Source organism: Ambystoma mexicanum, chromosome 5q, assembly GCF_040938575.1.
Source record: "Ambystoma mexicanum isolate Mex_15411 chromosome 5q, UKY_AmexF1_1, whole genome shotgun sequence".
NCBI lineage: Eukaryota > Metazoa > Chordata > Amphibia > Caudata > Ambystomatidae > Ambystoma > Ambystoma mexicanum.
This window is the reverse complement of record NC_090933.1, coordinates 275640536-275667469: the sequence shown is the minus strand read 5'-3', so window position 1 is coordinate 275667469 and position 26934 is coordinate 275640536. Positions and strand designations below refer to the sequence as shown.

Here is a 26934-nt window from a genome sequence, read left to right as displayed (position 1 = left end):
GAATGTGTTACTTGTTGTTCACATGTGTCACGTTGTACTTTTATGGCCCCATGGACGAAATAAAGTATAAACACACACATTAACAGATCACTGGAAAAGCATGCTTTAAAACATGTCAGATTAAAGAGAGTGTTGTGATGCTGGAAAATATGTGTCCTTCATACACGGGGTAATATTTACTGTTTTTGAATGGCTTACCTTTACCAGCTTATTCAGCAGCTGTAGAACCTCCTCTTTCATTGGAACAGTCGGAAAATTGAACCATTCTAATAAGCGCAAAAATAGTATCTTTTCTTGAACGAGGTCAACATATGAAATAATATTATGATCCAATTTGCATAAGAGGTTTTTAAGGGCTCGTTCTCTAATCTCCAACAGTTGATGACCTGTAAAAGGTAGAATTAGAATTGTGAGCATTCAGTAGAGGAGTGGAGCTTCCACCAGCCGTATTCTGAAAGATTTGTTGAGAAAGATATTAAAACATTCTTTCCATATTGTATTTCAATAATCGCCATTTCCAAAATGTCCACTATAAATATAATAACAGTGTACTTTAATTTACTATGAACATGTGCTTTCTTTACACATAATGCCCTGCTGTGTAGAGTAAAAAACATGTAAACGAAGTAGCAGTCACCACAAAGAAAGAAATGACAAATTAATTTTTACATTAATACAGCATTTTCCTGTACCTGAAGCTATGGAACGGGCAGTTCTACGTGTATATTTCGACCTCGGTTTGGTCAAATGATGTAGCTTGCATGAAATTATTATATATTTTTTTTTTTAATGGGAGGGGGTCCCCACATAGGCTCCTTGACCCTACCCTGAACCCACCCTCACCCATCACAGTGCAAACATCACATTCCCGTCCCCGGTTCGAGAGTGAAACCGACAGGACCAACCCTACGCTATTCCCCAAGACAGAAACTAATTAGAAATGACCGGGTCCCAGGGTATTCAAGACTACATCTCTCAAGATGCATCAGGGTTAGGGTTTCAAAACACAGAGCATATTCCGGAGTGCCTTGGTGGAATTTCGGAAAAGATGCACTATATGGTAATACTAGCACATCCAGAGTTACCCCTTAGTGCAGTTCCTCAAAGGGAAAAGCCTAACGTATACCAACAGCTCTCCCCAGCAGCATTGCGTGTGCAGCATAACTGCTTGTTCATTGTGGGTACCTTGTTAACATCAGTAACCCACAAAGCAAATGTCTGTGCAGGGGGACAGCCAGGATGCAAGGCAAAAGCAGAGCAGCCAACAGCCAACTCTTGCACTTGGATATCAACTGAAAGAGAAGCAAGATGGCAGCAAGCCGTTTAACGACTTAATTCCCCTGGCTTGCAAAAGGAAGCCAAATAACCAATCAATTCAAAGTTTTGCATCCGCCAATGGAAGAATGGTAGGGGCCTTAAAAAATAAAAAAAGAGGCGAAACCGACAGGGTCTTTTAGGCTGGGAGCTCAGGGGAGGAGTTTGGTGAGGAAGTCGGCGATCACCAGAGCAGGGGAGCCACTTGAGCCCAGAAGAGCGGGTGTGTGCCAGTGAGTGGGAGAGGAGTCCCCTGAAAAAAGAGAGAGACAGAGAGACACACACACCAGAGTGGGATGTGTAGCAGAAGAGGGAGCCAGCAAACTTAGAAGAGGGGCGTGCTGTAGGGAAGAGGGAGATGAGCAGGGCTCTATATCCCTAGGTGCTGGCTAGTGACCAGTGCACTAAATCTCGGTATCTGTAAGGGTGAGCGCAGGGCACCATATCCCTGAGTACAATACAAAGAGAAGAAAAAACAAAGTGAAGAGGAGGACATTTTGGGCACTTGACAAAAGGTAGGAAGCCCCTAAATATCAGAGCAACCTAAATAGGAGACCTACCTATCTGGAACTTTGTGAATGCCTTTGTTTGCAGTCGCAGTTGACAGACCACACGGTCCCACACCAAAGGTCGCGCAGCCAGGATCTCTAGGCCACAGGTTCTTCTATACTATTCCCTGTGTATAGAATCACGTTCCCTTAAGTTTCTCTTGGTTGGCCTCTTGGCTTTATGTGCAGTGTTTACACTCTTCTGGCTTCTCCTGGTTAACCTCTTGGTTCTTCCAGAACGTGTTGCACGCCTCTTTTCAATCCTTGGCCTTGCTGCAATGCATTCACTCAAACTTCAGTTTGTGGTGGCCTTGTTCATATCCCACCTTTCTATGGCACTCTTTCACACTTGCGCTTCTTTTCCATAGGTTGCTATCATATGGGCACTTTCGCTTTGACCGTCCTCTGCTATTTGTTTTGCCAATAAAGTTCACAGTGCCCGCTGCAGATTCCTTGCCACAGAGGCTCCCATACCTCTCAGCCCAAAGGCCCAACTTGGCTTAGGCTGTACAGGTTCTCTGGCCGGTGTCCTGGTTCCTCCACCGGTCCAACCACGGCTGCCTCCTTCGGAAAATGGTCCCCCGCTGGTCTCTTCCCCCGCTGGTCTCCCTGTTGCTCCCTGTGTTGTTCTCTGGCCCTCTCTTTATACACCTGCAGGGTCAGGATCCAAAAGGCAATGGCCTTTCCCTGGCCACCTGAGGAGAGGACCTAGGGGGAGTAGACGTGAGGACGCTCTCAGTTTCCTCATACTTGCCAAACTCCACCGGAGAGTAAATATTGCACAACTTGCGCTGCACAAACAAGTCTTGCATGGTGCAGCACAGTCACTGCTAGACAATCCCTGGACTTAGCGGGCATGAAGACAGAAGCAGGGACAATACGTGCTGGGCTACCTCTCAAAAGCTTGAGTGAATACGAGGATTTGAAACACTCAAAGAAATGTGGCCCATTGTTCCTAAAAACAGTTATGGCAGGGCTCACAAAATCTACTCACCCACTCGCATAGTCGAACTGTTTTGAAAGTCAAGAACCATTTGCATGGTATACAACCTTGCCGGCGAGTATGGGGGTATTTGGAACTTTTATTTGACATTTACTCTGAACAAATAAAGTATGTGCCAAAACTAAAGTATGGTTATGGTGACGTGCACCATTTTACACAATCCCAGATCCATTTTTTGTCATCTGTCTGCATTGGCTATGGGGCAAGTAACTCTCTTTTAGGTAGAGTATGTAAACTTAAGAAACTCAATGGAATATTCATACCAAATACTAATACCCCAATCCTACCAATAAAGAAACCTGGTCTAGAAGTTTACAAATTTGTGCAAGGTTTAAGGGAAGCAAGCACTTTGGTTTTATCATAATTTCATATGGTCCCTAAACCCGGCCTCATACAGAACACTCACAGCAACACACTTTACAATTGTCGACTTATGCTTGGCTTGCTTTTCTGTTCCCCTACATCCAGAGATTTAGTACATATTAGATTTACGCCTGCTGGGAGACAACTTGCATGGTCTGGTTTACCTCAGTGGTACACTGAAAGCCTAACCCCATTTAGTTAAGCCCTGAAAAGGGACTTAGAAAATATTACTTTCCCAGGATGACCTGTGTTAATGCAATGCGTAGAAGAGTTAATTGCTCCACCCTCTTGTGAAGCTTGCAGACAAGATACACTACTACGGCGGACTGCTTTAGCAGAAAAGGGACAAAGCGGCCAAGCAAAAATGTCACTTATACAGGGAAACGTGCATTATCTGAGACATGATATAACAGCAGAGAGCAACAATATCACGGAATCAAGAGTACAAAGGATTCTAAAACTGCTTAAGCCAGCTACGGTAAGTCACATGAGATCTTTTTTGGGTACCACTAGTTATTGATGCTGAGTGGCACCCAAAAAAGGATCTCGTGTGGGCTGCGTTGTTATAGTGAAGCCATGCTGGAAATGACTCATTTAAATATACCTGAACCATAGTTTGGACAGGTGAAGAAGAAGAAAAGGCCTTCAAAGAAATTAAAGCAAGCATTAGCAACTTCTCCTACTCTAGGATTACCAGATTACAAAAATAAATGTCTTCTATATTGTCATGAGAAAGAAGGTTATGCGCAAGCTGTACCGACAAAGAAACAAGTTGTTAAACATCACTGATAGCTTATTACAGTACAGCATTGGACTCTGTAGCCGTGGGATGCCCACCCAGTTTGAGATCAGTGGCTGCAGAGACACTTGCAATGCAAAGTTCAGAAACGCATTGCTAAGATTTTAAAAGGTTTGTTTTATCCTTCAAAATGACATACTTTTCTTTAATACTTTCTAGGAGACTAATCTGCCGGTATAGTCTATTCACAGGACGGACTAGATTTAACTGGTTACTGTAAGGGCCTGTTCTCCATTGGCATTGACAGAACCTGCAAACTTTCACCAAATACTCCAATTAGAATGTAAGGCAGTGACAAGTTTATTTCCATACAGCTGTGCAGAAATGGGTCAGGAAGCCAGTATAGTGCACCTTTCCCAGAAATGTATCCCCCAGAGCACAGAAACACCAGGGTTTTACACAATGAGCCTCATGCAGAAAAGTCTGTTATAATACATGTAGCCAGTTACAGTAACAATGAACATCCTAATGGTACATGGTGCCCCTCCTATCCCTTCACTTTGAATCTCTTCCTTTTGGCCACCTACACTTGGGACTCTGCCTTCCCCTGTGACGAAGGTAATAAATCATGGAGTGGTGGTCTCTTCCACTCCTTCTATGGCCTCTCTGGTGGCCGCGGTTTGTAAAGCAGGCCATTTCCACCTGAGGATTCTACAGAAGGTGCTTCTGCCGATTCCCTTTCACTTTCGTTCTCCCATTGTGGCTGCATTAATCCCGAGTCGAATAGACTATTGTAATGCATTGTATTTGACCCAGCCCAAAGGGCTAATACATCAATTACAAAGACTGCATAAACGTGCTTCTCGTGATGCGCTGAATGTTCCTTACGGGGCTCATAATACTCTGGCCCTCCGTACTCTGGCCCTTCGTACTCTTGACTAGCTCCCTGTGGCCAGAGTCCCTCTGTATAGTTAATCGTGCCTTCTATGGCCAAAGTGTGAGTTACCTTCACAACAGATTTGCGCGGTACCTTCCTGGTCGCGAACTCCGCTCCAAGTCTGATCTCCAGTTAGTAGTTCCTACCACTCAGTTAAGCAGGGTTGGCGACCAGGCTTTTTCTGTAGCTGCGGCTAAACTTCGGTAGCACTCCAACCATCTTGAGTTCAGATGGGCTTTAAAGACCCTATTGTTCTAGCGATGCTGTTTGTTTACACATATGTTGTCCCAGCGCCAAGATACCCTTGGGTGAAAGTGTGCTTTACAAGTTCTATTAACATAACATACTCCAGCTTTGGAGGGCATGGCGTTAGAGCGGCATTCAAAACATGTGCAATTCTGCTTGTTTAGCCATGTGGTACACACCACTACTCTAACAAATATTTCCTTATGAGATAACAGTATATGGATCAGCGGCTCCCTGCCTAAATGCTTCCCCGTTTACTAAACGTACATCCATGACACATAAACCGGCAACTGGGTGGCGTTTGGTGTTAAGTATTTCAATCAGGCGATACACCCTGGTCTCAGCCTAGTAAGGAGCGCACAACTGAAATACTTTATTTTGTGAATATATATGTTATCTATGCAACTGACTTGCCATCAGTCATTCGAGGAGCACTCGCCTTCGGATGTTACTTCAGAGATTTACATCTCTCTCAGCATATTTTTTATAACCTCTTTATTGGTTAAAAGTTGGCATCCACGTATATAAGACGCCTTGCATGTCGGCTTTCCCAACAAAAAGTTGACGTGTTTCGCAGCATTACTCGCCGCTTGCTCACAACACCAGTATCCTATCACCACAGTGTTAAAATACAAAGAGACATGACTATAGGCATAGAAACAGGACATGTGGATCGACATTTAGTGGAAACAAACAAGAGTCTTGCATGTTAGTAACTAGTAGGTTGTGTGCCGGCGGCCATCTTAAGATAGGCTTAGTTCCTATGATGTATTTTATCCCATTTGAGTTGGTTCATGTGAAATCAGTGATTGAATAATCATTACAGACTCTCATAATACCCAGTACTATCATTTGTGAACTATTAATAACTTCTTAATAGTATGGTCTCATCTACGGCACACTTTGTACTAGTATTGCCGCTGTCAGGTGTGTTGAATGGTTTACACGTGATCCAAGTAGTGTGGTAATCTCTAATTACCATAAGCTGCCTATTTCTCTGAGTATGCAATGTTTTATGCCTTCATGTAGAATGCATGGTGCATTAGCCATTTATGCAATAAAGTGCATAGTGCCTGCAATTTGTTCGAATGATATTCCACTTGATCCGAGTAATGTGGTACTATATAGTTATCATCTAGTACCTTATTCCCTTTATTGAAAGTGTCTTATGCCTTAATGTAAAGTGCATAGTGCATTCGACATTTGTCAAATAAAGTGCCTAGTGCAGTTTGTCAAAGTGCCAGATGCTTACGTGCATAAAGACTTAATTGTCCATAAAGTGCTTAGTGCTTAGTACTTAGCAGCCTCGGATCAGATTAATTTTTTGGAAATATCCCAATTAATGTTACCTGCATGTCTCTAGCCTACATTATGCGTCAGTTCAGACTGGTCCAAATATATATAAAAATATACAACAATCCACCATCGTGGCTCTCCACAAAAAGCACACAAATACCCATCACCACAACACATGTGATAAACATTTAGTTAAAATCTGCAACAAATCTGGATTCACACTTATTTGGAACCCAGTTAATGAAATCACTTCTAATCAGTTATATATCAGAAATAAGGACCATTGGTCATGAAAATCAATGTCCTAGAAAGGTATAAAGTTCTTCGTCAATGTTGTGGCCTCTTGGCTGTTTAGTTTCGAAATCTAGAATGCAATGAGTTTCTTGTTGTCGTAGCTTTTTTTCTCGGTCTCCTCCTCTAGGGCCATTATTAATGGCATGGATTCCGAAGAATGCGAAACTTTCCATGTTGTTCTCGTGGTATTCAGTAAAGTGTTTGGCCATTGGATAGTTCGCATCTTTGTTGTGTATAGCCCTGACATGTTGCACCTTTGTTTTCAATTTGCACTTGGTGTTTCCCACGTACCACTTGTTGCACTTGCATAACAGAATGTATACCACGTATTCGGTGTCGCACGTGATTTTTTCGTTGATGTGTACTGTTACCCCTGTTACTGGGTGCTCCAATGTAGCACAGTTTTTTTGCAAACTTACACATATTACACCTTGTGCATTTATAGAAACCTTTCTTCTGATTCTTTAGCCAGGAGCTTGCATCATCGAGTATTTCTTTATCCATAAAACTGTGAACTAAACTGTCTTTAATCGAAATGTTTCTTCTAAAGCTGATATCAGGATGTTTTTTTAGTGATTTACCAATGTCCTTGTCAATAGTGAGCACTTTCCAATGTCTCTGCAACACTCGTTTTGCTTCAGTTGTTCTACTATCATACGTTAGGATAAACGTGTCCCTTAATTCTCTTTCGTGGTTGTCTTTTCTTTGTCCGCCAGGAGAATTTGTCTATTGTGACTTCTAGCTCTTAGGTACGCTCTTTCGATAACTTTCTTCGGATAACATTGTTGTAAGAATCCTCTAGCTGTGGTTTTACTCTCTGCATCATATGTGTCCAGAGTGGAGCTGTTTCTTCTTATCCTAAGGAATTCTCCGTATGGTACACTCCAAATTAAACTCTTTGGATGTCCACTTTTGGCATGAAGTGGCATGTTTGACCCTGTTGGTTTTCTGTGTAGTTAACATGTAAGTGATTGTTCCACTATTCGTAAGTTCACATCTAGGAAGGTGATAAACGAGAAGCTGTGGGTTTCAGTGAACCTAAGGTTGTGCTCATTTTGATTCAACTGCTTCACAAATTCGACCCATGTTCGGTCCCCTTCCAGATTATGATCATCTATGTACCTGAGCCAGATGACCACGTTTTCAGTTGATTCTTGATTTTGTTCCGTCCATACCTCAGAGGCCTCCCAGAAACCCATCGTTAGATTAGCATACGACGGGGCAAATGTAGTGCCCATTGCTGTGCCCTGTGTTTGCCTGAAGTATTCTTCATTGAAGACGAAAATGTTGTGGGTTAAGCAAAGGTCAATCATCTCTAAGATCATCTGCGTGTGTTTGAGATAATTGAGAGACCTCGTTTTCAGATATTTCTCACAAGCTTTTTTACCATAGTCATGCTCAATTGATGTGTACAGGGACACGACATCCATTGTTGCCATCATGAAATTTGATTCCCAAGAAATGTTATTAATGCGTGACAGAAAGTCTTTGGTGTCTTTGAGATAAGAAGGTAACGTAGAGACAAAAGGAAACAAAGTTTCATCTATAAATTTAGACCTATTCTCCAGAGCTGACCCTACTAAGGAAACAATCGGTCTCCCTGGTGGTTTTTTACAATGTGTATGTATTTTCGGAAGAAAATATATAGTTGGTGTGGTGGAGTTTGTAGTTTGTAAAAATTTACAATTCTCTTCGGTAAGAATCCCTTTCTGCTCCCAACCTGCTACAAACTTTTGTTTTTTCTTCTAGTTCTTTTGTGGGATTTCCATCACATCTTTCGTAGCAGTTCTTATGATTCAACTGTTTGTATGCCTCTTTAATGTAATTATCACGAGTCATAAGTACAATGTTACGTCCCTTATCAGAGGGCTTAATTACGCAGTTGGTCAGGTTGCATAGTTCTTTGAGGGCCACTCTATCCTTCATGGTTAGATTACTTTTTTCTTGATGTCCTTTGTTACGCCTGAGTTTTTTGAGATCTTCTATTACCAGTGTTTGAAACGCCTCAATGTTGTTAGCGATATTCATCATGGGATTGAACTTGGATTTTTGTTTGAGTTTGCTTTTAACCGTCCAATCTGTTCGTATCTCCAACTCTTGGAAATCGATTGATTCCATCTCGTGATCAACATTGTTTGTTGTACCTTTCTGAATATATATATTTTAAAATGCAAAGAAATCATACACTTTTTAATATGGGGCAGCGATCACCAATGTGATGATAATACGATATGAATGTAGGCAATGCACTTAAATTAACCCTTTAGCCACACAGAAAACACCAGAGAATAGAGACACTTATCAATTTTTAGAAAGGTAGCACTCAAGTTAGGATTCCCCCCTGCAATATTCCTCAACCCACAAATAAGCAATTGTAAATAGATATAAGGAAGCAGCAGGTCATCAGGAATGAGGAATAAGAAACAAAATTTGAAGCCAACCCCCCCCACCCAAACAAGAGAGAAAAACGGATTTGAAACCCTTGCAAGGTTAAAAATGACACTCGGAAATGGCTGAACAAAACAATGAATGTGTGCAAAAATCCCTAAATCAGTACAAATCTTTACTGGAGCAACATTGGAAAGATACTAGCAATCATTAGCAACAGGTTGAGCAAAAGCATACAATTCGAAATTGAATGGAAGGTTTAAAACAATTGATAGTAAATTCACTGATTTGAAGTGCGGTTTTTGGGTTGTGGTGCAGCTATAGCTATAGATCTTAGGTACAATCATGAAGTGAAATGAAGACTCTAGCTATTAAACTGAGGGAGATATGCTATGTAGAATAAGAGCCGTTTTTAGAAAAATCGGGTAGTGAAAACAGAAAAGAAACTCAGTTTGGACAAGAACAGTTTTACTCTATACTAGAGCATTCAGGCTAGAACACCAAAGAGGGACACAGTAAGCTCCAGGGTTGATTCGTGAGTTCAACCCTAGTTCCCCAGCGCCCGCCCTGGCGGAACTAGTCGGATCACTCGAAATAGGATTGATATCTTAGGATTTGCAAGACAAGATTAAAATGACTAAAGAAATGGCGTTTAGCAAGATAAATCAATTACAGGGTTGCAATAAGTATTCTGACAATGTTACAAGATATTAAGGTAAGGATAGGATGGTTTAGAGATTGGGATAGGACAAGGCACGTTATGCTATGGTTCTATGGTTCCTATTGAAACTCACAGTCCACTTTTAATTTGGATTTTGGACAGTCAGCGCTCTAGATCACCACACAGATCTGGTCTAACATAGGACAGCCGGACAAACTCAGCAGAACAGATCAGCGGGCAATTCTGGTCACAGGATGGTACTGGACTGGCACTTCTGATTACTGGATACTACAGATCAGCGGGATGGTAGATTTGCAGCAGGAATGCATGTAGTGGCAGCAGGCCAAGCTGGTTTAGGAAGCTTCCCACAATTTGGGTGATGGGATTTTTAGAATGGAGGTTTCAGATTGAGGCCTTGCTGGGAATGGGGTCAGCAATGCATAGGCCTTGGCTTGGCAAAGAAAATCTGGAATCAGGATCAAAACAGGATGAAGGAAACAGGAACCGGACGGCACGCAGAAATTCAGGAAGAGAGTCAGGAATCAGTCTTTCTGGAGTGCTAGTCAGGGGCCCTATTTAGAATGCCAGATGACATCATTACAGTATATGACAGAGGCAGGATTCACTACACCCGCCCTCTAACAGGATTAGGCAAGGGTAGAAGCCTCCGCCTAGCTCTTTGCTGATTGAATTTCAGGAAAAGGATGTCATGTTTATGAGGTGATTTTTTACTGTACCTAGAAACTCCCACATTTACTTTACTGAAAATCCGATTTTGCCAAAAACATATATTTATGCAGTTGCAACCACTTAGTAAATCAGATACAGAGGTTACATATTTTGTGCAGCACAGATTAGTCCAAACCTCATGTTGTTTTGCCTTTGACACATTTTGGTAATTTTACACATTAAAGATTTGGCCTAAAGTTCCACAATTTTATACACAGATGCAAATTGTCCCCGGGGATGTATGTACAAAATTTGACATTTGCAAATGGATGATTTTCTGGTAATACAACATATATCACCATTTCTGTCCAGAGTGTGTCACCACATTCTACCAAGTTTTCAAACACAACCAACAATTCCACTTTTACGCTGTGAAAATTCCACATTTATACCAATTTTGACAGCTGAGATGTAAGTCGTTTTAAAGTTCCTTATAAGATAGACAATGACTCCCATTTGTCTTAAGACGGTCATTTTTTCTTCCCAGCTAACACCAACTGGCAGTTTCTTCCAAGCAGGATGGGGGGCCTCTCTCATAATTGAAGGTTTTATTGCCCTTCACGCTTGACAGGTGAGTGTCCCAAGACTGTTATTGTCCCAGCCTGGAGCACAGACGAATGACTGATGAGCTTGTGAACTCCCATTGTCCTGTCCCATACAAGGTTTTTCAAGCTGGCAATTAGCACTTTTGGTGTCCTGGAAGTTTATGGTGTGCCTCCCTTCCTACAGGAAGTTAAAGGGCTGGAACTTGAACAACTGGAAGACCAGTTTTTTTTTTAGAGCTTGCCAACTCAACTCAGTCGATTTAAAAGTCTTTATTTCCGGATTTCTGAGTCTTGATTTAACAAACCGGTGGAACAAAATTAGCCTATGCATGTATAATCACCAGCCACATAATCCCTTTACATTGCTAAGTAAGCAGTCATTCACTCAACAATTTACTTCACAATAGCCATTTTTTCTTCAGTCAGCAAAGCCCATTTTACCACGTGTTTAAAAACTGCCAACATTTCTTTCTTCTAAATTCGATTTTCCTCTCCAGCAAATTCAAATACTACCATGCAGTTATGGTTATTCTTTGGAATGCTGGAGTTGTTCTGCAGCATGGATACATTTAAACAGGAATGGCTCAGCTATTTAGAGTCTCTTGCAAAGCAAATAGACGTGTTTCCCGTGTAAACTGAAAACACAGCCCCTGGTTGATTTCTTTCCAAGCTAAGATGACTGGGCCTGTCATTCAGGAACTAGACATGGTTTTGCTAATGCACAATGACTTCTGGGCATTGGCGGGCCTTTTCAATCACAGCAGTTTCATAGTACATGGATGGATTTGGCCTCAAAATAGCATTTGTAAAGGTTGGAAAAGGTGTCATTCTAAAGGGAATTTTGGGGATTTCAGCAAGGCAATGTTCCCTATTTCACTTAATTCAATGTTACACGTTGCAGAGCACACTGGCACACTCCTGCGGTGTGTACTTTGTTCCTCCCCGCCTGAAATGTGTGTGGCAGGGTGATGCAGCCATTTTCTTTGGTGGTTGTAAAAAAGAAATTGAGATTCGGGCGCGCACCAGAGTCAGCGCAGCCATTTTGCTGTTTCTTGCATCAATGCAACAAAGTGATGTGATGAAGCACAGCGGAGCGGGTCAATATATCCCATATTGGGCAAGTGGACATTGCCAAGCATTGGACCAAGCCAGACTAAATAGATGCACTGCCTTATGTCCTTATATTCTAGGATCAGTTGCGGTGCCACAACTCCAATAGACTTGCCCGTGGCTACCTATCAGTGCAGACAGCCCTATCCGCTAGTGCGGGACACCAGGGAGACAGCAGCAGCAATTGCGCGACTCACGTCACGTAGAGGGACAGCGGGGCATCCATGCCATGGCGTGCTTGGATTAGAGCTCCAGAAGCCCGAAATGCAGCATCCTCTGCACTGCCAGAGGGGAGTGGAGAGATGCTGCCAGAGAGGCACTACAGGACCTCAATGGAAGGGCCATAGCCTTTTCCTTCAGCAGCACCAGCACAAGTCAAAACACCATGGAACCTGTGGGAGGAGCAACGTTCTAATCCTCATAGAGGAACTTCGGGGAATGTAAAGGTGTACCTGAATTATTCAAAATAAAAACCTGAACCCAAGGACAAGGCAAATAATATTTTATAGAGTCCCAAGATAAAAGAAAAAAGGAAAGAAAATAAATGCAGTGAAACTGTGATTAAAACAGAACTTTAAACTGGCCAATCAAGATAAAGAACCTAACACAGGAGGGCCAGAGTAGAAACACCCCGACACCCAATCCTGTAAGCAGGACTTTCCACCAATCAGTGGCTATTTATTAATTAATTTGTATTGCGCCGGTAGCTCGCAAGACTCTGGTGCAGAGACATGTACACAGTGAGACAACATGGAGACACAGATGACAATTGACGGCATTGAGAGGGAACCACCCCCCCCCTCCTGACTTTATTTGGGCTAGAAGAAGAATAAGACGACGACGACGACAAATTAACCAGGATAAAGGGACTGGCATCCCCACCATAACTGGTAGCGAGGGTCGCCCTAGTCATCAAATGGAAATCTCCACGCCTTCCAGTCAAAAAAGAATGGACCTCCATCGCAAAAAACATATACACGATGGAGAAAATCACAGCGACCCTCCACGGAAAAGCAGCCCATCATGGAGACACAGATGACAATTGACGGCATTGAGAGGGAACCACCCCCCCCCTCCTGACTTTATTTGGGCTAGAAGAAGAATAAGACGACGACGACGACAAATTAACCAGGATAAAGGGACTGGCATCCCCACCATAACTGGTAGCGAGGGTCGCCCTAGTCATCAAATGGAAATCTCCACGCCTTCCAGTCAAAAAAGAATGGACCTCCATCGCAAAAAACATATACACGATGGAGAAAATCACAGCGACCCTCCACGGAAAAGCAGCCCATCACGAAGAAACCTGGTGTGACTTCGCCAACATATGTATCCCAAGCCAAAGACTAACAACATCGGAAGACCCAGAATCTCTGTAAAGAATACACGATGATGATGAGACCCGGACTCCACCCAGCAACTCAGAGGCGACTAGGCCTGTTGCACCGAACGAACACATGCAAACCAACTGAGATCAACATCCCAGCTTGCGCTAAGCACAGACTAAGTTCTTGCCAACAGAATGGATACATTTGCCAGACAGTCTCAGGGAGGGAGGGGGGGGGATGGAACTAGAGTTCTTTTAACGCAAAAGGAAAAGGGAAGTTAATAGTATTGTTCTTGTTTAATCCCAATAACACACTGATGTACCAAAGTGAATACAACTTGAATGTACTCGCACATATTACCCTTGTGTTTCAAAAGCCAATAAAATTTAAATAAAAACAATTATTGAATATTCAGCAAAAGCTCCATTCCCCATATTATCCACAATCAGCGGGACTGGTGGAACCCCAAAAATGGGATTCTAAAGAGTAAGAATGCCACTCATTCCAGCCTGGGGAATGGGTGCCAATAAGAAAACCAAATGAAAATGTATTTGAGCCTAGGTGAGCGAGCCCATTTTCAGTCCTCCAAACAACAGGAACTACTGTCCAGCAATGCAATGAATAAAGCTGGACCGTCAAGCACCACAGCACATGGCGATATCCATGTTACTATTGCTCCTAGTTAGTGATTTATTGCTGAACATTCAAAGGTGGACAATTGGGGCAAAGGAAAATGATGCAAAAGCCTACATCTCTGGCAAGCAATCATTTAGGTTGGGCATGAGGTGTCAGACGGTACCCTGGAAATCAGGGCACCTGGGGGTAAGACATGGGAGGAATTGCGAGGAGAGTCCTCACCAAGAATAATCGCAGAGCCAAGCCGACCTGAAGGAGAGGGGTTGGTGGAACCCAGACCCACAGCCAAAATCCCAGTAGAATAGGAGGGGGAAGCAATCAAACCTGAACTCAATGTAGGAATCGAGAGGGGCCGAGGAAGGACGAGAAGAGCCAGAGGGTAATGGGGAAGCAGGATCACCCGGGGCTATGTAGCAAACATGTCCCTGTCTCACCGGGTTCAGTGCAACAGAGGCCGTATTCGACTCCCCCTCTTCCTCAGACATGAACCACGAAGAGCCTTCCCTCTGCAGATTACAACACAAATGCTATATTCCCCTCGTCCATCCATGGGAAACAACAATTACAGAACAGGCAGGACGATCCCTTCACGACCCAGAGCGGTAAGGATGGCGGCATAGCTCTCATGGGAGGGTGCAGGGCTCCATGAGGCACCGTTCCAAGGCAACCCAGCTTTTCAGTATGAGGCTCATTGTGGGTTAGGGACCTATTGTCCGGTACAGGCATACTCTCTGCTGGTTTTTCTCCTCATTTCTGCACTGCTGCTGCACCCGATTCTGCTCGTGCCTGGTTTCCCTTATTGTCGGATTTCTACAGTTGGTGCAGTCACGCCTCGGATTAATCACACCCAGCTGAGACAGTAATGCACGTAGCGGACCGCTCCCCCTGAACCTTTGTGCGTGCAAAATAGACAGGAGTCAGAGTTGAAACTTCAAAGGGGATTTTCAAGGGTGCGCCACTAGTAAAAGTTGCCTTTTTACTTAATCTAAATGGCAGCAAGGAACACTCAGTGGGGAAAGCTTGGAAAGTGGTCAAAAATCAATTACACCATAAAGCGGAAGAAATAAGGGAGCTAAAAAGGTGAAAGGATACCGAGCGTTGGGACAAAAGTAAGAGGGAGGCACAAAGTGAATGCCGAAAAGAAAAATGTAAGTTGCATGGAAACCCCCCCCCCCCCCGAGAATGACAGAATTTAATAGAAAAAAAATGAGCAGAATGAAATGGTCATCTTCTAGTACTGTAGTGGTGTGTTTCTAAGTGTTTACTGTGAAATTGCCTTGGATCAAAGCCTAGCTATAAAATGGCCACTTACAGTTTGAAAAAATAAATAAATAAATAACAAAAGAGGCCAGGGAGGCGAAATCGCGAAAGAACATTAAAAAAATATGTGTTTTTTTCAGAAAGGGGCACTAGGCACCGTAGATGTACACTCACTATCAACCAACAGCATGCAAAGGTCTTGAAAAATGGAGCTCGATAACCCAAGGAGGTACACATAAGCAATTTCCTGTGAAAGTTACCTTTGATTTGACTAAACGTATAAATTGCATAGTGTTCGAATAAAAGAAATAAACTGCTCCAGAGCAACGAGAAATATTATTAGATGGTTCGGTGCAGAATGCATAATGGCCCAGTGTGTTGATAATGGGTGGGTTAAAAGCTATGAATGATAGGGTGTTAGGGAGAATTCTCATAAACGTGCCAATTCCCTTCACCTTAGAGACCCCCAGCAACTTTGCTGGATTTTAAGGACTTGATTTTTTTACCTGGAAAGAGTGTGAGCCTTTTTTCCCCACTCTCTCATGTATTTTGATGTGCGTTTTACATTTGTGTTCTTGGATTATGGAGTTTTAGATAACTCCATAGACGCAGCTTTTCATGTGTGTTACACAGCACCTTCAGTGCAGTGACACATGGATGTCTTTTTAGACTTCTCAAAGGTTTAAGTGCCATTCTACCGTTTCCCAGAGAATGTAAAGTGAAATTGACTTAACTAGTCTTTCCACATTAAATACCCCCAGCACACACCATCTTACAATGGAGTGCTGGAGGGGTTACATAGCATCCCCTGTGTATAAATACTCATGTAGCAGTCAAATGCTACCCTTTCCTATTGAAAAGGCTGGTGGCAGTGGTTTTACAACAAACTAGCCTGATTTTTCCCGACCGCGAACACAGGTAGCTAAAAATGTTTTTCAAGATGGCGCCTTAAGCCCCTTTGTTTAAACAGGTCCGAGTCTTCTTTTTTCGCCGTTTCCTTTTGGAAAGGTCCTTCTAGTGTTTGTCTCTGCGCGCCAAACCAGGTTTGGTCCCTTTGTTCGTGTGCCTTTGGCGGGAGGACTGAAGACCGCCTCTGGCGTCCGAGTGTCTGGGGTGGGCAGGAAGTGAGGGAGGTGCCCGAAACTCCCTGTGCTTAGTCTCCTAAGAGACCCAAATGCACTCTGGTGTGAGTGGCTGGCTGACTGTCCGGCAAGGACAGCCACCCTGCTGGGCGAGTGACAGCTAGGCTGGAATGAAAGAGAGAAAACTGTTTAAAAGGCGAGTCTCTTTGACTGGAAAGCAGAGTCGACCACTGGAACGAAAGAACCGAAGACGAGCTGGAAGAGGATGGCTGCTGCAACTCCTGGACCATTGGTTTGCCCGGTGAAGCCCTGCTGCAGGTCAGAATTGCCAAACTCTATTTGACAGAGAAGCTCCTTCAAGGACGGCTTCTTCCTTTGAGTTGGTGGGACCAATCAACTCATAAGACACCTGGATACCATTCTCAAGGCTGGTTAGGATTAACCAGGGAGAGGGGAACCAGTTTGTGTTCTTGAATCTACAGCTACTGGAACTGAAGCGATTCAATCTTGTTAGCTTTTTTCAACGATCCCGTGCAGTGCAGGAGTCCCCAAACATCCTCCCTCTTGCCCCCACGACTAAGCTCAGGAACAGCGAGATCTGCAGGACCTGCCAGGAACCACGACTTCAGCAACATTTGTTTCTTCATAAAAAAGGTATTGTGCCAACCCGATTGAGAGAACACCACTCTCGCGGTGAAAGTTTGTGAAACTTTCCCAACTTGCAGACCTAATGAGCTTGTGACCCGACAAATGATCCTTTTTCATCTTAACTACACCTGAGAACTTTTGCAAAGGCTTTACTGTTTGATACCAGAACTGCTCTTTCCTATCCAGAACACTAGCCCATTGACTTTGGCCTACCCCATTGACTTGAATTGAACTCCTCTTGGGAACTGAAACTATTTGCACAGCCTAGAAAGTATATGTGATCTCTTCTACTTTGGTCCTTTTTGCTCACTGCAATTATGCCTAACATGGGGTGAGGAGTGAATTACAGAAAACAAAATTATACATAGAAAAAGAAAAGGGGTGTGGTTGGAGCAAAGTAAGGGGGCTGGGCCTAGCTCATATCCCATCACTTTGTTGGATCCTCAACCAATGACAGAAGGTAAACCAGAAGAGGACGATAATGAAGAAGGAGAGGATATTACTGAAGTGCTAGGTGTTTCAAACTCAAACTGCAATGTCCCGCACAACCGTGCAGCAGAGACACATGCCCAAGCTACAGCCATGCAGCAAACAACCCAAAGGCCAAGCTGCACTGGGTGATGTGAAAAATCATGCAGATCCCTCACTGAAACCCTGCCTAAAGTCTCCTCCCAGGTGACCAAAGGAAGGAAAGAAGACGGTTCCTGATCCCAACCCTGGAGGTGGTGTACTGCTGGAGGATCACCTAGGTGGAGACAAGATTGAGAGTGTTGAGATTCCGTGGGATGAGGCAGTATTTTTCCTCTGAAAGGGAGATCCTAACCATTATGCCAAAAAAGGTTATGGCTTATTGTCATTTTAATGTATTTCAACCTCATATTAAATTTAAGGTTGTGAACCCCAACGTTGTAACATCAAAACATGCTATACCAAAAGACCGACCTTTTTGGCATTTAAAACTAAATGCCCTCATCAAGCCCAAGGATGCACTATAAAGGATTGTGGAAATATTTTCTCTAAACTAGGGATGCAACAGTATTACGGTATACCGTTAAAGATACCGTGAACCACTTAATTGAACAATAATAACCGTCACATTGTTTATACCGGTATACCGTTCATAAGTGTGCTTTTCAATCTGATTTGGAAAGGCTGCAGTAAGCAAGTGCTGCGCAGTCTTGGTCTTGCAATGTTGGATGTGCCGTCTGCGAAGTAGTTTCAGTTGGAGCAGTTTTTAATGCCATTGCATAAACCACACGTACCTGACACAAAATCAATATGTTAGCAATAGGAAGAATAAATACAGTGCCAAGAAGGAAAAGTGTTTACTTTGGGTTGGAGGTTTGGGGTTTATATATTTATAAAGGATAATGTTTTCTCAACATATGACAATGGGGGATTTCCCTAGTTCCATCATTGAATTTACATATAATAAGTCACAGTGCGAAATGTACTCATCTCTGTGGGTATTCTCTGCTGCCATGCCAAAGTGTAACATGTCCGAGATTATTGAACACCTTTTGGCCCGCAAGTAAACTGAAGGCTGTAATGTAAAGAGAGAGTGCGTGTGTGTGTGTATGCGCACCAGCATATACTACCATCAGACTCCATTGATCTGTGGCATGCAGGTTATCAAGATAGCAACATGTTCATCTTCACCAGTAGCCAGTGGAGGGGCTAAAAGCCAAAATGACCACTTAAGAAAAGCTATCCAGTTTGCTTTGCCAGTCGCAGCAGGGCTCCCCTCCGCCTCTCCTCTCCACACGGGTTTGTGTTTGGTGGAAGCAAGGGGTGGCATTTCAGTGGAAAGTATGTTGAAAAGCCCAATTCTGGCCCTGGGTGCCTGGTTTTGTTTGTGATGATAAATCTGACAATTTATGACCTGTTAGAAAATATTTGTTAAGATTAGTTAACTCCACCTGCTATATCGCGATAACCATGATATACCGTCATTTGGCAAGAAGGTTATTGTACCGTCATTAAACTAATACCGTGACACCCCTACTCTAAACCATCTTCCTCTGTGAAAGTTAAAACCATTAGCCAGTCTGTTAAAAGTATGAACATACTAGATTCTGAGATTGATGTTGCTGAAGTATGTAATGCTATTTCGCAGATGAAAGACAGAAAATCTCCAGGGCCAGATGGTATAGGTTCGGAGTTCTATAAGAGGTTTGCTACTCAGCTGGAACCTATTTTATGTGAGGTCTATAATGAATTTATAGCGTCAGGAGTTATGTGACTCGATGAAAGATGCTTTTATCATTGTAATTCCGAAACCTAATAAGGATAACAAAAAATGTGGAATCTACAGGCCAATTTCGTTGCTGAATGTGGATCTAAAAATGTTCACTAAAATATGGGCCAATAGGTTGATGTCATGTATAGGGGAAATGATTGATGAATCTCAGGTGGGTTTTACTCCAGGACGTTTTGGGTATGACAATATAAGGACTGTGTTGAATGTAATTGGGGCATATTATGGACAGGAGTCGAATGGAATCATAGGATTTTTTTGATGCAGAAAAAGCCTTTGATAGGGTTCATTGGAAATGTATGGAATACACATTGTTGAAAATGGGGTTTGGACCAGTGTTTATGAAGATGGTCGAGTGTATTCATCGTGATGTTAGGGCTCAGGTATTGGTTAATGGATTTATTTCGATGCTGTTTCCTCTATCTAAAAAGGTACACTACAAGGATGCCCATTGTCACCGTTTTTGTTTAATTTGGCACTGGAACCTTTAGCTGCGTACATCAGGCAATGTGAAATGGTTGAAGGAATAAGTGTGGGGAATACGGAGGTCAAAATATTGTGTTATGCAGATGATATGCTGCTTTTACTGTCAAACCCAGAAGTATGTGGATTTATATTAAAAGAAATGTTTGAGGAAGTGGACAAATTATCGGGACACAAGGTAAAATGGGATTTTTCCATTATCTAGGACATGCAATAAAAACATTTTGGAATCTTGGAATTGTAGACGGTCGCAGGTGGGGGGGGGCTTACATATTTAGGAATACGTATTACGGGAGATTTAAATAAAATAATTAAATGTAATCTAGATCAGGTAATAGCCAAAATGTCATTAATAATTAAAAAGGTGGGAAAGATTGAATTTGAATCTGTGGGCAGAAAATCAACGCAATCAAAATGGTTCTATTACCTAAAGTGGTGTATGTTATTCAATCAGTCCCACTATTAATCTATAAAAAAAACAGCTGTTGAAGTTTGATAAGCTCTTTCAATCCTTCTTGTGGGGAATCAGGAAAAATACTCGTGTTCCAAAATACATATTGATGCAAAAAACTGAAGAGGCGGATTTGGATATCCGAATCTAGTGAAATATTATAAAGCCTTTCTGCTTAAGAAGAGTTCATATTATTTTTGAGAAGAAAGCATTAAAGAGCCAATCTGGCTACGTATAGAAAGAGTTTTGTGCACTGTATCATCTAGAAAATATTTATACTATGGGAAAACTGTCTAATAAAAGGCTAAAGTTACAATCAATAGTGGCAACCAGACAGGCCTTGGGGTTATGGCTTAGGGTTAATGGCCAGAGTTACGGTTTCAGCCCAGATGCATCTATTTGGCATAATGAGACAGTACAACTTAATAATAGATGTCGGAGTTGGAAGAGCTGGATTCAAAAGGGAATTTTGAAGTTAGGCAATGGCCCCACTATAACGGGCTAAAGTGACTTTGGCTTTGGAAACCTGGGCAGAACACTTACAATTATCAGTATATTTGAGACCTAGATAATCAGTCTTTCACTTGTTCTAAAAGCTCCCCATTTAACCTTAGCTCCAATTTACTCCCCCCCCCGGCTTTGGCTTTCCTAATTACCATAGCATTAGTCTTTTGGACGTTGATTGTAAGCCCATTTTAAGTACAAAATCTCTCAAAGGCAAGCAACTGAAGTTAGAAACCAATTGGAGTTGTGACAAGAGTGCAGCGTTCTCTACAAATATTAGCACAGGGCATCTTTCCCAGGCCAGTGCTGGGAGCATCACACTGCATATTAATTAAATGATCATATTAATAAAAAGACAGAAATGCTTTGGTGTGAGCATGCATCCCTTGCGTAACCCTCCTGCGCCCATCTGGTTTGGGACATTGTTAGAGACTCGACCATCGACACTCCACCTAATTACGGCCTTGTTGCCAGTGTAAAGGCTTTGTATAGCCCTCATTAGGGGGGGTAGGGATGCCCATATGAACCAAAGGGTCCCAGAGCTTGGAACTGGGGTCCCATGCTATCCTAGGGTCAATGAATGCCACGTACAAGTTCATGCTGCTTAGCAGTGCATACTTTTTACACAGCAATCTCAACCTCAGGTACTGGTCGGAAGTGCTAACCCCTGCCTGGAACCCAACCTGGATGATGGATCAGATGTGTGTCTTCTATCCAAGCCTCAAGATGCATTAACAGTACTCTAGCAAAAAGCATACCCCATGCATCAAGCAGGGAGATAGGGTGATAATTGCCTGTGTCCTCCCTGCCTCCCTTCTTGTACGACGGAACAATTTCAGCCTTTGTCAATGTATGAGCAACAGAGTTTAATGACAATGCTTCATTAAAAATCCTGGTGAGGTACGGCACCCAAATCCTATGTTCAGATTTGTAAAAGTCCACTGGTATTTTGTCAGACCCTGGTGCTTTATCTACTTTATGGCTAGCTAGGGCAGCAGACACCTCTCCATACTAATAGGGATATAACCAACCATCCACAGTCCCTACAACACCGCTGTGGGATGGGTCCGCAAATATTCTAGTTTCTGCATATAATTTAGTAGAATGCGCATGCCATTCCGATTCAGGGATATTGCAGTGGATGGTAGTCTGGATGGGATGTTGTTTCTACCTTTCCCCACAAGTGTCCAGAAACCTTTTGAGTTTATCATAGATGGACTTCAATAGAGCATCCCAGGTTTTCCTAGCATGTTCTCCCTTTTTGAATTTTATAAGCTTTCTAAATTGGGCTTGCTCCACCCGTAGAGCCACTGTGCTGCCCCAAGAGGCTCCTTTGATACATCTAATTAGATTCTCTTTGGCACTCCTTATACTTACCAAACCATGGATTAGACACGAAAACATTTTTCCTATTTTGTTTTGGCTCGATAGTAAAATGGGGTCTCAGCTCGTCCACTATTACAGAATGTGCAGTAATCACACCTTTATCAGTCCCATCATTGGGCTGGAAGAAGTCTTCCAATGCAGGAAGACTGCTTTTATAAATCTGGGGCAAATTTTCCTCAGTATTTACCCTGGCCCATTTGACCACCTTCCTCGCATGTCCAACAAATGCTATGGCCGTACTGGGCCGATGCTGACCGGATTCTAGATGCCCAGCAAGGAAGGTCCTACGCTCAAAACTAATGGGGGGTGATTGCTTTCCAGCCTTTCTAGAACACCAACGTTCTTAATTTGGTTCCCTGACCAACCCAGTCTATTAGAAAGATTTGCAACCAGATGACAAGGTGTTTCTAGCCACTGAGTCCCCCATTGCAGGCTCTCATGCTTAGAGCCATAACAGTACTGGCAACATCCACTGCATATATCTTGGGGTACTTGGGTTTCATTGCACAAAGGCTTTCCACTACTCAAATAATATCCTTCTCATCGGTCAGTGACAAGGGTTCATACTGGAGATTAAAATCACCCCTTTTGGGATTCGGTGGGCGCCTCTCCCTCCATAGATTAACCCTTCCCCTGAGCAAATCAAATAAATGCAACTCCCCGTTTGATGCATATCTGTTGTATACATTTATTAGCAATTCCTCAGATCCATCATTCAAGCTTAGATGGAGCTCCAACAGATCGTTTGTGGCATTATCGATCTGGGAGGCCACAAATCCATTGATGCTTCAATTCAAACCAAAATCCCCCCCCACTTGGTCTCCATTATATTTTTGAGTTTTTATAAAGCTCGAACAGAGAGCGCTGTACAATACAACCATAAAATAGCGAGGAACCCGAGGTGTTTCTCCCATGCTATTTCTGGGGATTCCTGACTAAGCTGGCCAGGGGAGGGTCATCACTCTTGGATCCCAACCCGGGGGGCGGACAACCGAGGGAGGATCAACTTGGAAGGGGGTCCTTGGGGACTGCAGAAGGAGCACCCTTGGGTGAGACGCGGTATCCTTTTTTTCTGCATACACCCCTACCCGACAACCCATCTGTCTTTATGGGATACAGTCATGAGAGTCCCGTCCTACCCAAACCTTTTCATTTTCGGAAAAGAAGATAGCACCATCAGGGGAAACTAAGACCATCCCTAAACCCCAGTGCAAATGTTACCTCTCCTTCCGTGAAACCCATTTCTCAGCAACCTTACAATCAAACCCCCTTTCCTGACACAAATCTACCCTATTTTTCTTTCCCTTTCAAAGGAAAGGACACTACAACTCACATAATCCCATTATTTTACTAGACTACCAGACGAGGAAGAGAGGGAATAAGAGTATGAAGATTACAAAAGGAAAACACACTAAGGCACAGAGGACAGACTTCCGTTCTGACAGCAGGCTGTCCGGTTAACGAGGACAGGCAATGTCAGGCAGACCCAACCGATACCAAACACCTGCAGACAATTAACATCTCACAGGTGCATAAAGGAGCCTGCAAGGGAAGAGAAGGCATTTGCTCTTGGGAAGCCAGGAGGGAGGCTGCAAGGCTGAGTCAAGGAGAGGATCCCTACCTAAGTATCAAGCACTCGGAGAGCAAGCTGGTGACGCTAGATGGTGCCTGGAATCCAGAGCAGAGAGCTGCTCACAGCAGGACTTCTTCAGGCCAGTGCCAATTCCTCTGGGGCATTGGGAAACCGAGGAAGAAGCGCATTCTGGGAAAAGTAGTGCACTGCCTACTGGGTAAACGACAGAGTTGGGGAGGAAAGACCCACAGAGAAGTATCCGCTTCCCTCCTGGGTGAAAAAAGGAGTTGTGGAGTAAGAAGGGGCAAGTGGCGAGACCCTGACCACAGCCCAAGAAAGCACCAGACCCTGCCTGTCAGTGCTGAGCCACCTGGGTGAGTCTAAGAGAGAGGAACCAAGTGGCATGTGTGTGGCTGAAGCATAACAGAAATTAATGAACTGGGTCCAAGTGCATCATTTTATTCAGCAAAATATGAAAACAAGTAGCAGAGGGGTCTGGCTGAATTGTGAGTGCCTTTTCAAAAGTCTCTGCGAACTGAATAGGTTGAAGTGGTCATGTTGAGGTGCATGTCAAATCTTCGCACTTTCGAAAGTCTTCAACAGGGAAGCCAAAGCAAGGAAGAAGGCTTGAGCCCGACTGAGGTGAGCCTACCGTGAATTTTCTGATTGTGTTGTGGAACTACCAAGACCAAGAGACACTGGGGCAAATACCATAAGTGAAAGTCGAAGTGGTCCTGCAGAGCTTATGGAAAGGCCTCGCACATTCGCAAGTCTTCGACCTCAGTGAAAGGTCCGAACCTGAAATAAGTTAGTGGAAGGGAACCCCTAACGAATGTGAATAAAGACTGGGGAAAGGAGCACCTGCAAGTGCTGTGATTGCGAGGTCCGAGTCCGGCTGAGGGAGACATATGTGAATTTTGTTGAACCGTGAAAGAACTTTTTGGTGAACTCAAGTGACCTTAAAGTGGAAGGCCAAGAGGGCTTCAACCCACATTGTGAACTGCCTTTTTTTGATAAACTGAGCCAGAGTAAGTCATCCCGTCTAAGGGGGCCGCCTTACTCCGTGCTGTCCAAGGTGGGGAGGAGAGCTGACTCAGCCATCTTGATCCTTTATATTATAACACTGACTTTTCTTTGCAAACACATTCCCCTTTAGGCACTGTTTGTATAATAGACAGGGCAGGCATAAGGTTTTTTAGTATAGGTAATCTTGATTTGACAGACTGACTACGAATGATTCTTTCCTTATTTCAATGGTCGAGATTGCTCCCATTCCAGCATTAGGGCAAATTAGGAGTTTTTTCCAAACCCCTTGAAAATTGTTCAATAAACACCCTTAAACTTTCTCGTTGCATTCATACTTTTGATATCATGAGTGCCTCACAAAATATAAAAATGTGTACATACAAAACTCATTAATATTAAAACAACATCAAAGATCCTAAAAAAAAAAAGAACATTTTAAAGCCAAAAAAATGCAAATGTACAACGCAACATCAAGGTACCGAAAAACCAAATTATAATTCAATATTCCCTATACAAATACGATGAGCATCAAGAAACCAGGAAAAGCCACCACTTCTTAAAAAAAGTAACATTCCAGAATACTCTGAGAAAGTCCCATGGGTGACTACTAAACCTCCCCTCCGATTACCATTGCTATGATGGGTACTGGTTGCCTAGAAAAACTGTGCAAGTGAGATGTGGCTACTGTCGGCGGGCCGGGTGGGGTCTAGAGGATCTGATGTATTATATAAGGTGGTTTGCTTATTTAGGTCTCCCTTAGTGATGTTTATCGGTCCATTTCTGGGGAGTGGAAAAGTGGAATAAAAAGATCTGGTTGAAAAAAAGCAACATTCCATAAGAAATTTAGAGCTTTCTGAAATTCAGATAATCAGGAATCAAAAGTATTTCTATAGGGAGTGTGTTTCAGCAATTTACTGCGGCACCTGAGAAAGAACAGTTCAGCGTTATTGAACGTTTAAATCCCTGGACTTCGAGACGTAAAGATTCCAGACTATGAAGACCTCAGATACCTCCAGAGATTTTCAATTTATCAAATAAATAAGGAGTCTGGAAGTAGAGTGTTGTGCACTGTATTTTTACACTAATTCTCTGTGTAGGGCGCTGTTGAGCAGCCAGCAAGATGGCTGCCTAGCTTTGGAGCTCCGTGACCCACGGTCTACAATCCGCAGACAACGGCGGAATCCTGCTATATACGCCCCAACTAAAGCCCTCCTAGGCATCCCGGGACTGCTGCGCACACACAGGGACAAAAACCGCCGAGCTCCGACCAGCCGGGACGAAGCTACTTTTGACTGGGCTGCGTGGGCCGTGGGGTCTGCCTCCCTGGCTGATGGAGGGCGGCGTGACCGCGGCGGCCCTGGGCCGTGCTGGCCTGCTGAGGGGAGGCAGGTGCTGCTGACGAGCCCCCCTGGAGATCCGGAGTGCCGTGGACGTACCGGGGGCTGGGCCCGGGCCGACTGCGGGCGGTGACGGTAGGTGCCCCCAGTGGGGGCGGCCGCTTTTGGCGCCGCCGCTTGTTTGGCCTTCTTGCCTGTGCCCTGTGCGCTCCGGCGGGGCGCCCGCGGCCCGGCTCCCTCCCCTATCCGTATTCCTCACTGCCCGCTCATACTGAAGATCTCGCTCCTGGAAGGGAAGTGCACGCCCCCGGAGCTTCACGCTCTTACCAGCCCGGCCCTGGGGCGGTGAGCCGGACGACGGCGCCTTGCAGCTTGGGACCTCCCCTCCAACACCCGGGCCTGGGGCAGCGCATGATTAAACTGCTGGGAGACGCGAACGCCATGCCACGCGGCTGCTTCTCGCTTTAAATACTTGCTTCTCTGTGCGCTGGGAGCCTCTGTTACAATAACTGCGCCAGGGCAGGGGGGAAACCGCCTTGCTTCACCAGCCCCCCCACCCACTGCCTACCACATCAGCAGTTTATCACCCAGCGCACCCACACAGCAATTGAAGGAGTGACACTTTTCACATAAATGCCCACCTAACGCCTACTCAGGGTGCCTGCAGCCACCCCGGGGCGTTTGTTGGGGACTGCCGCCGGACGCCCGCGGCTGCCTCATCACCACTCCTTGCCACGTGCTTTCTGTCTCCCCTCCATCCGGAGCTAATAACTGCATGTCCAAGCTTAAG

At 43.9% G+C, this 26934-nt stretch overlaps 1 protein-coding gene across 1 annotated transcript in view; it reads right to left on the bottom strand.

Annotated features, from left to right (window-relative positions):
• Nucleotides 1–26934, bottom strand: part of RTTN (rotatin) — a 2784523-nt gene that overhangs the window by 2720244 nt on the left and 37345 nt on the right. The window contains exon 3 of the mRNA XM_069620779.1: nucleotides 199–386. Coding sequence (XP_069476880.1) covers nucleotides 199–386 — 188 coding nt within the window. The remainder of the gene's footprint in view (nucleotides 1–198; nucleotides 387–26934) is intronic.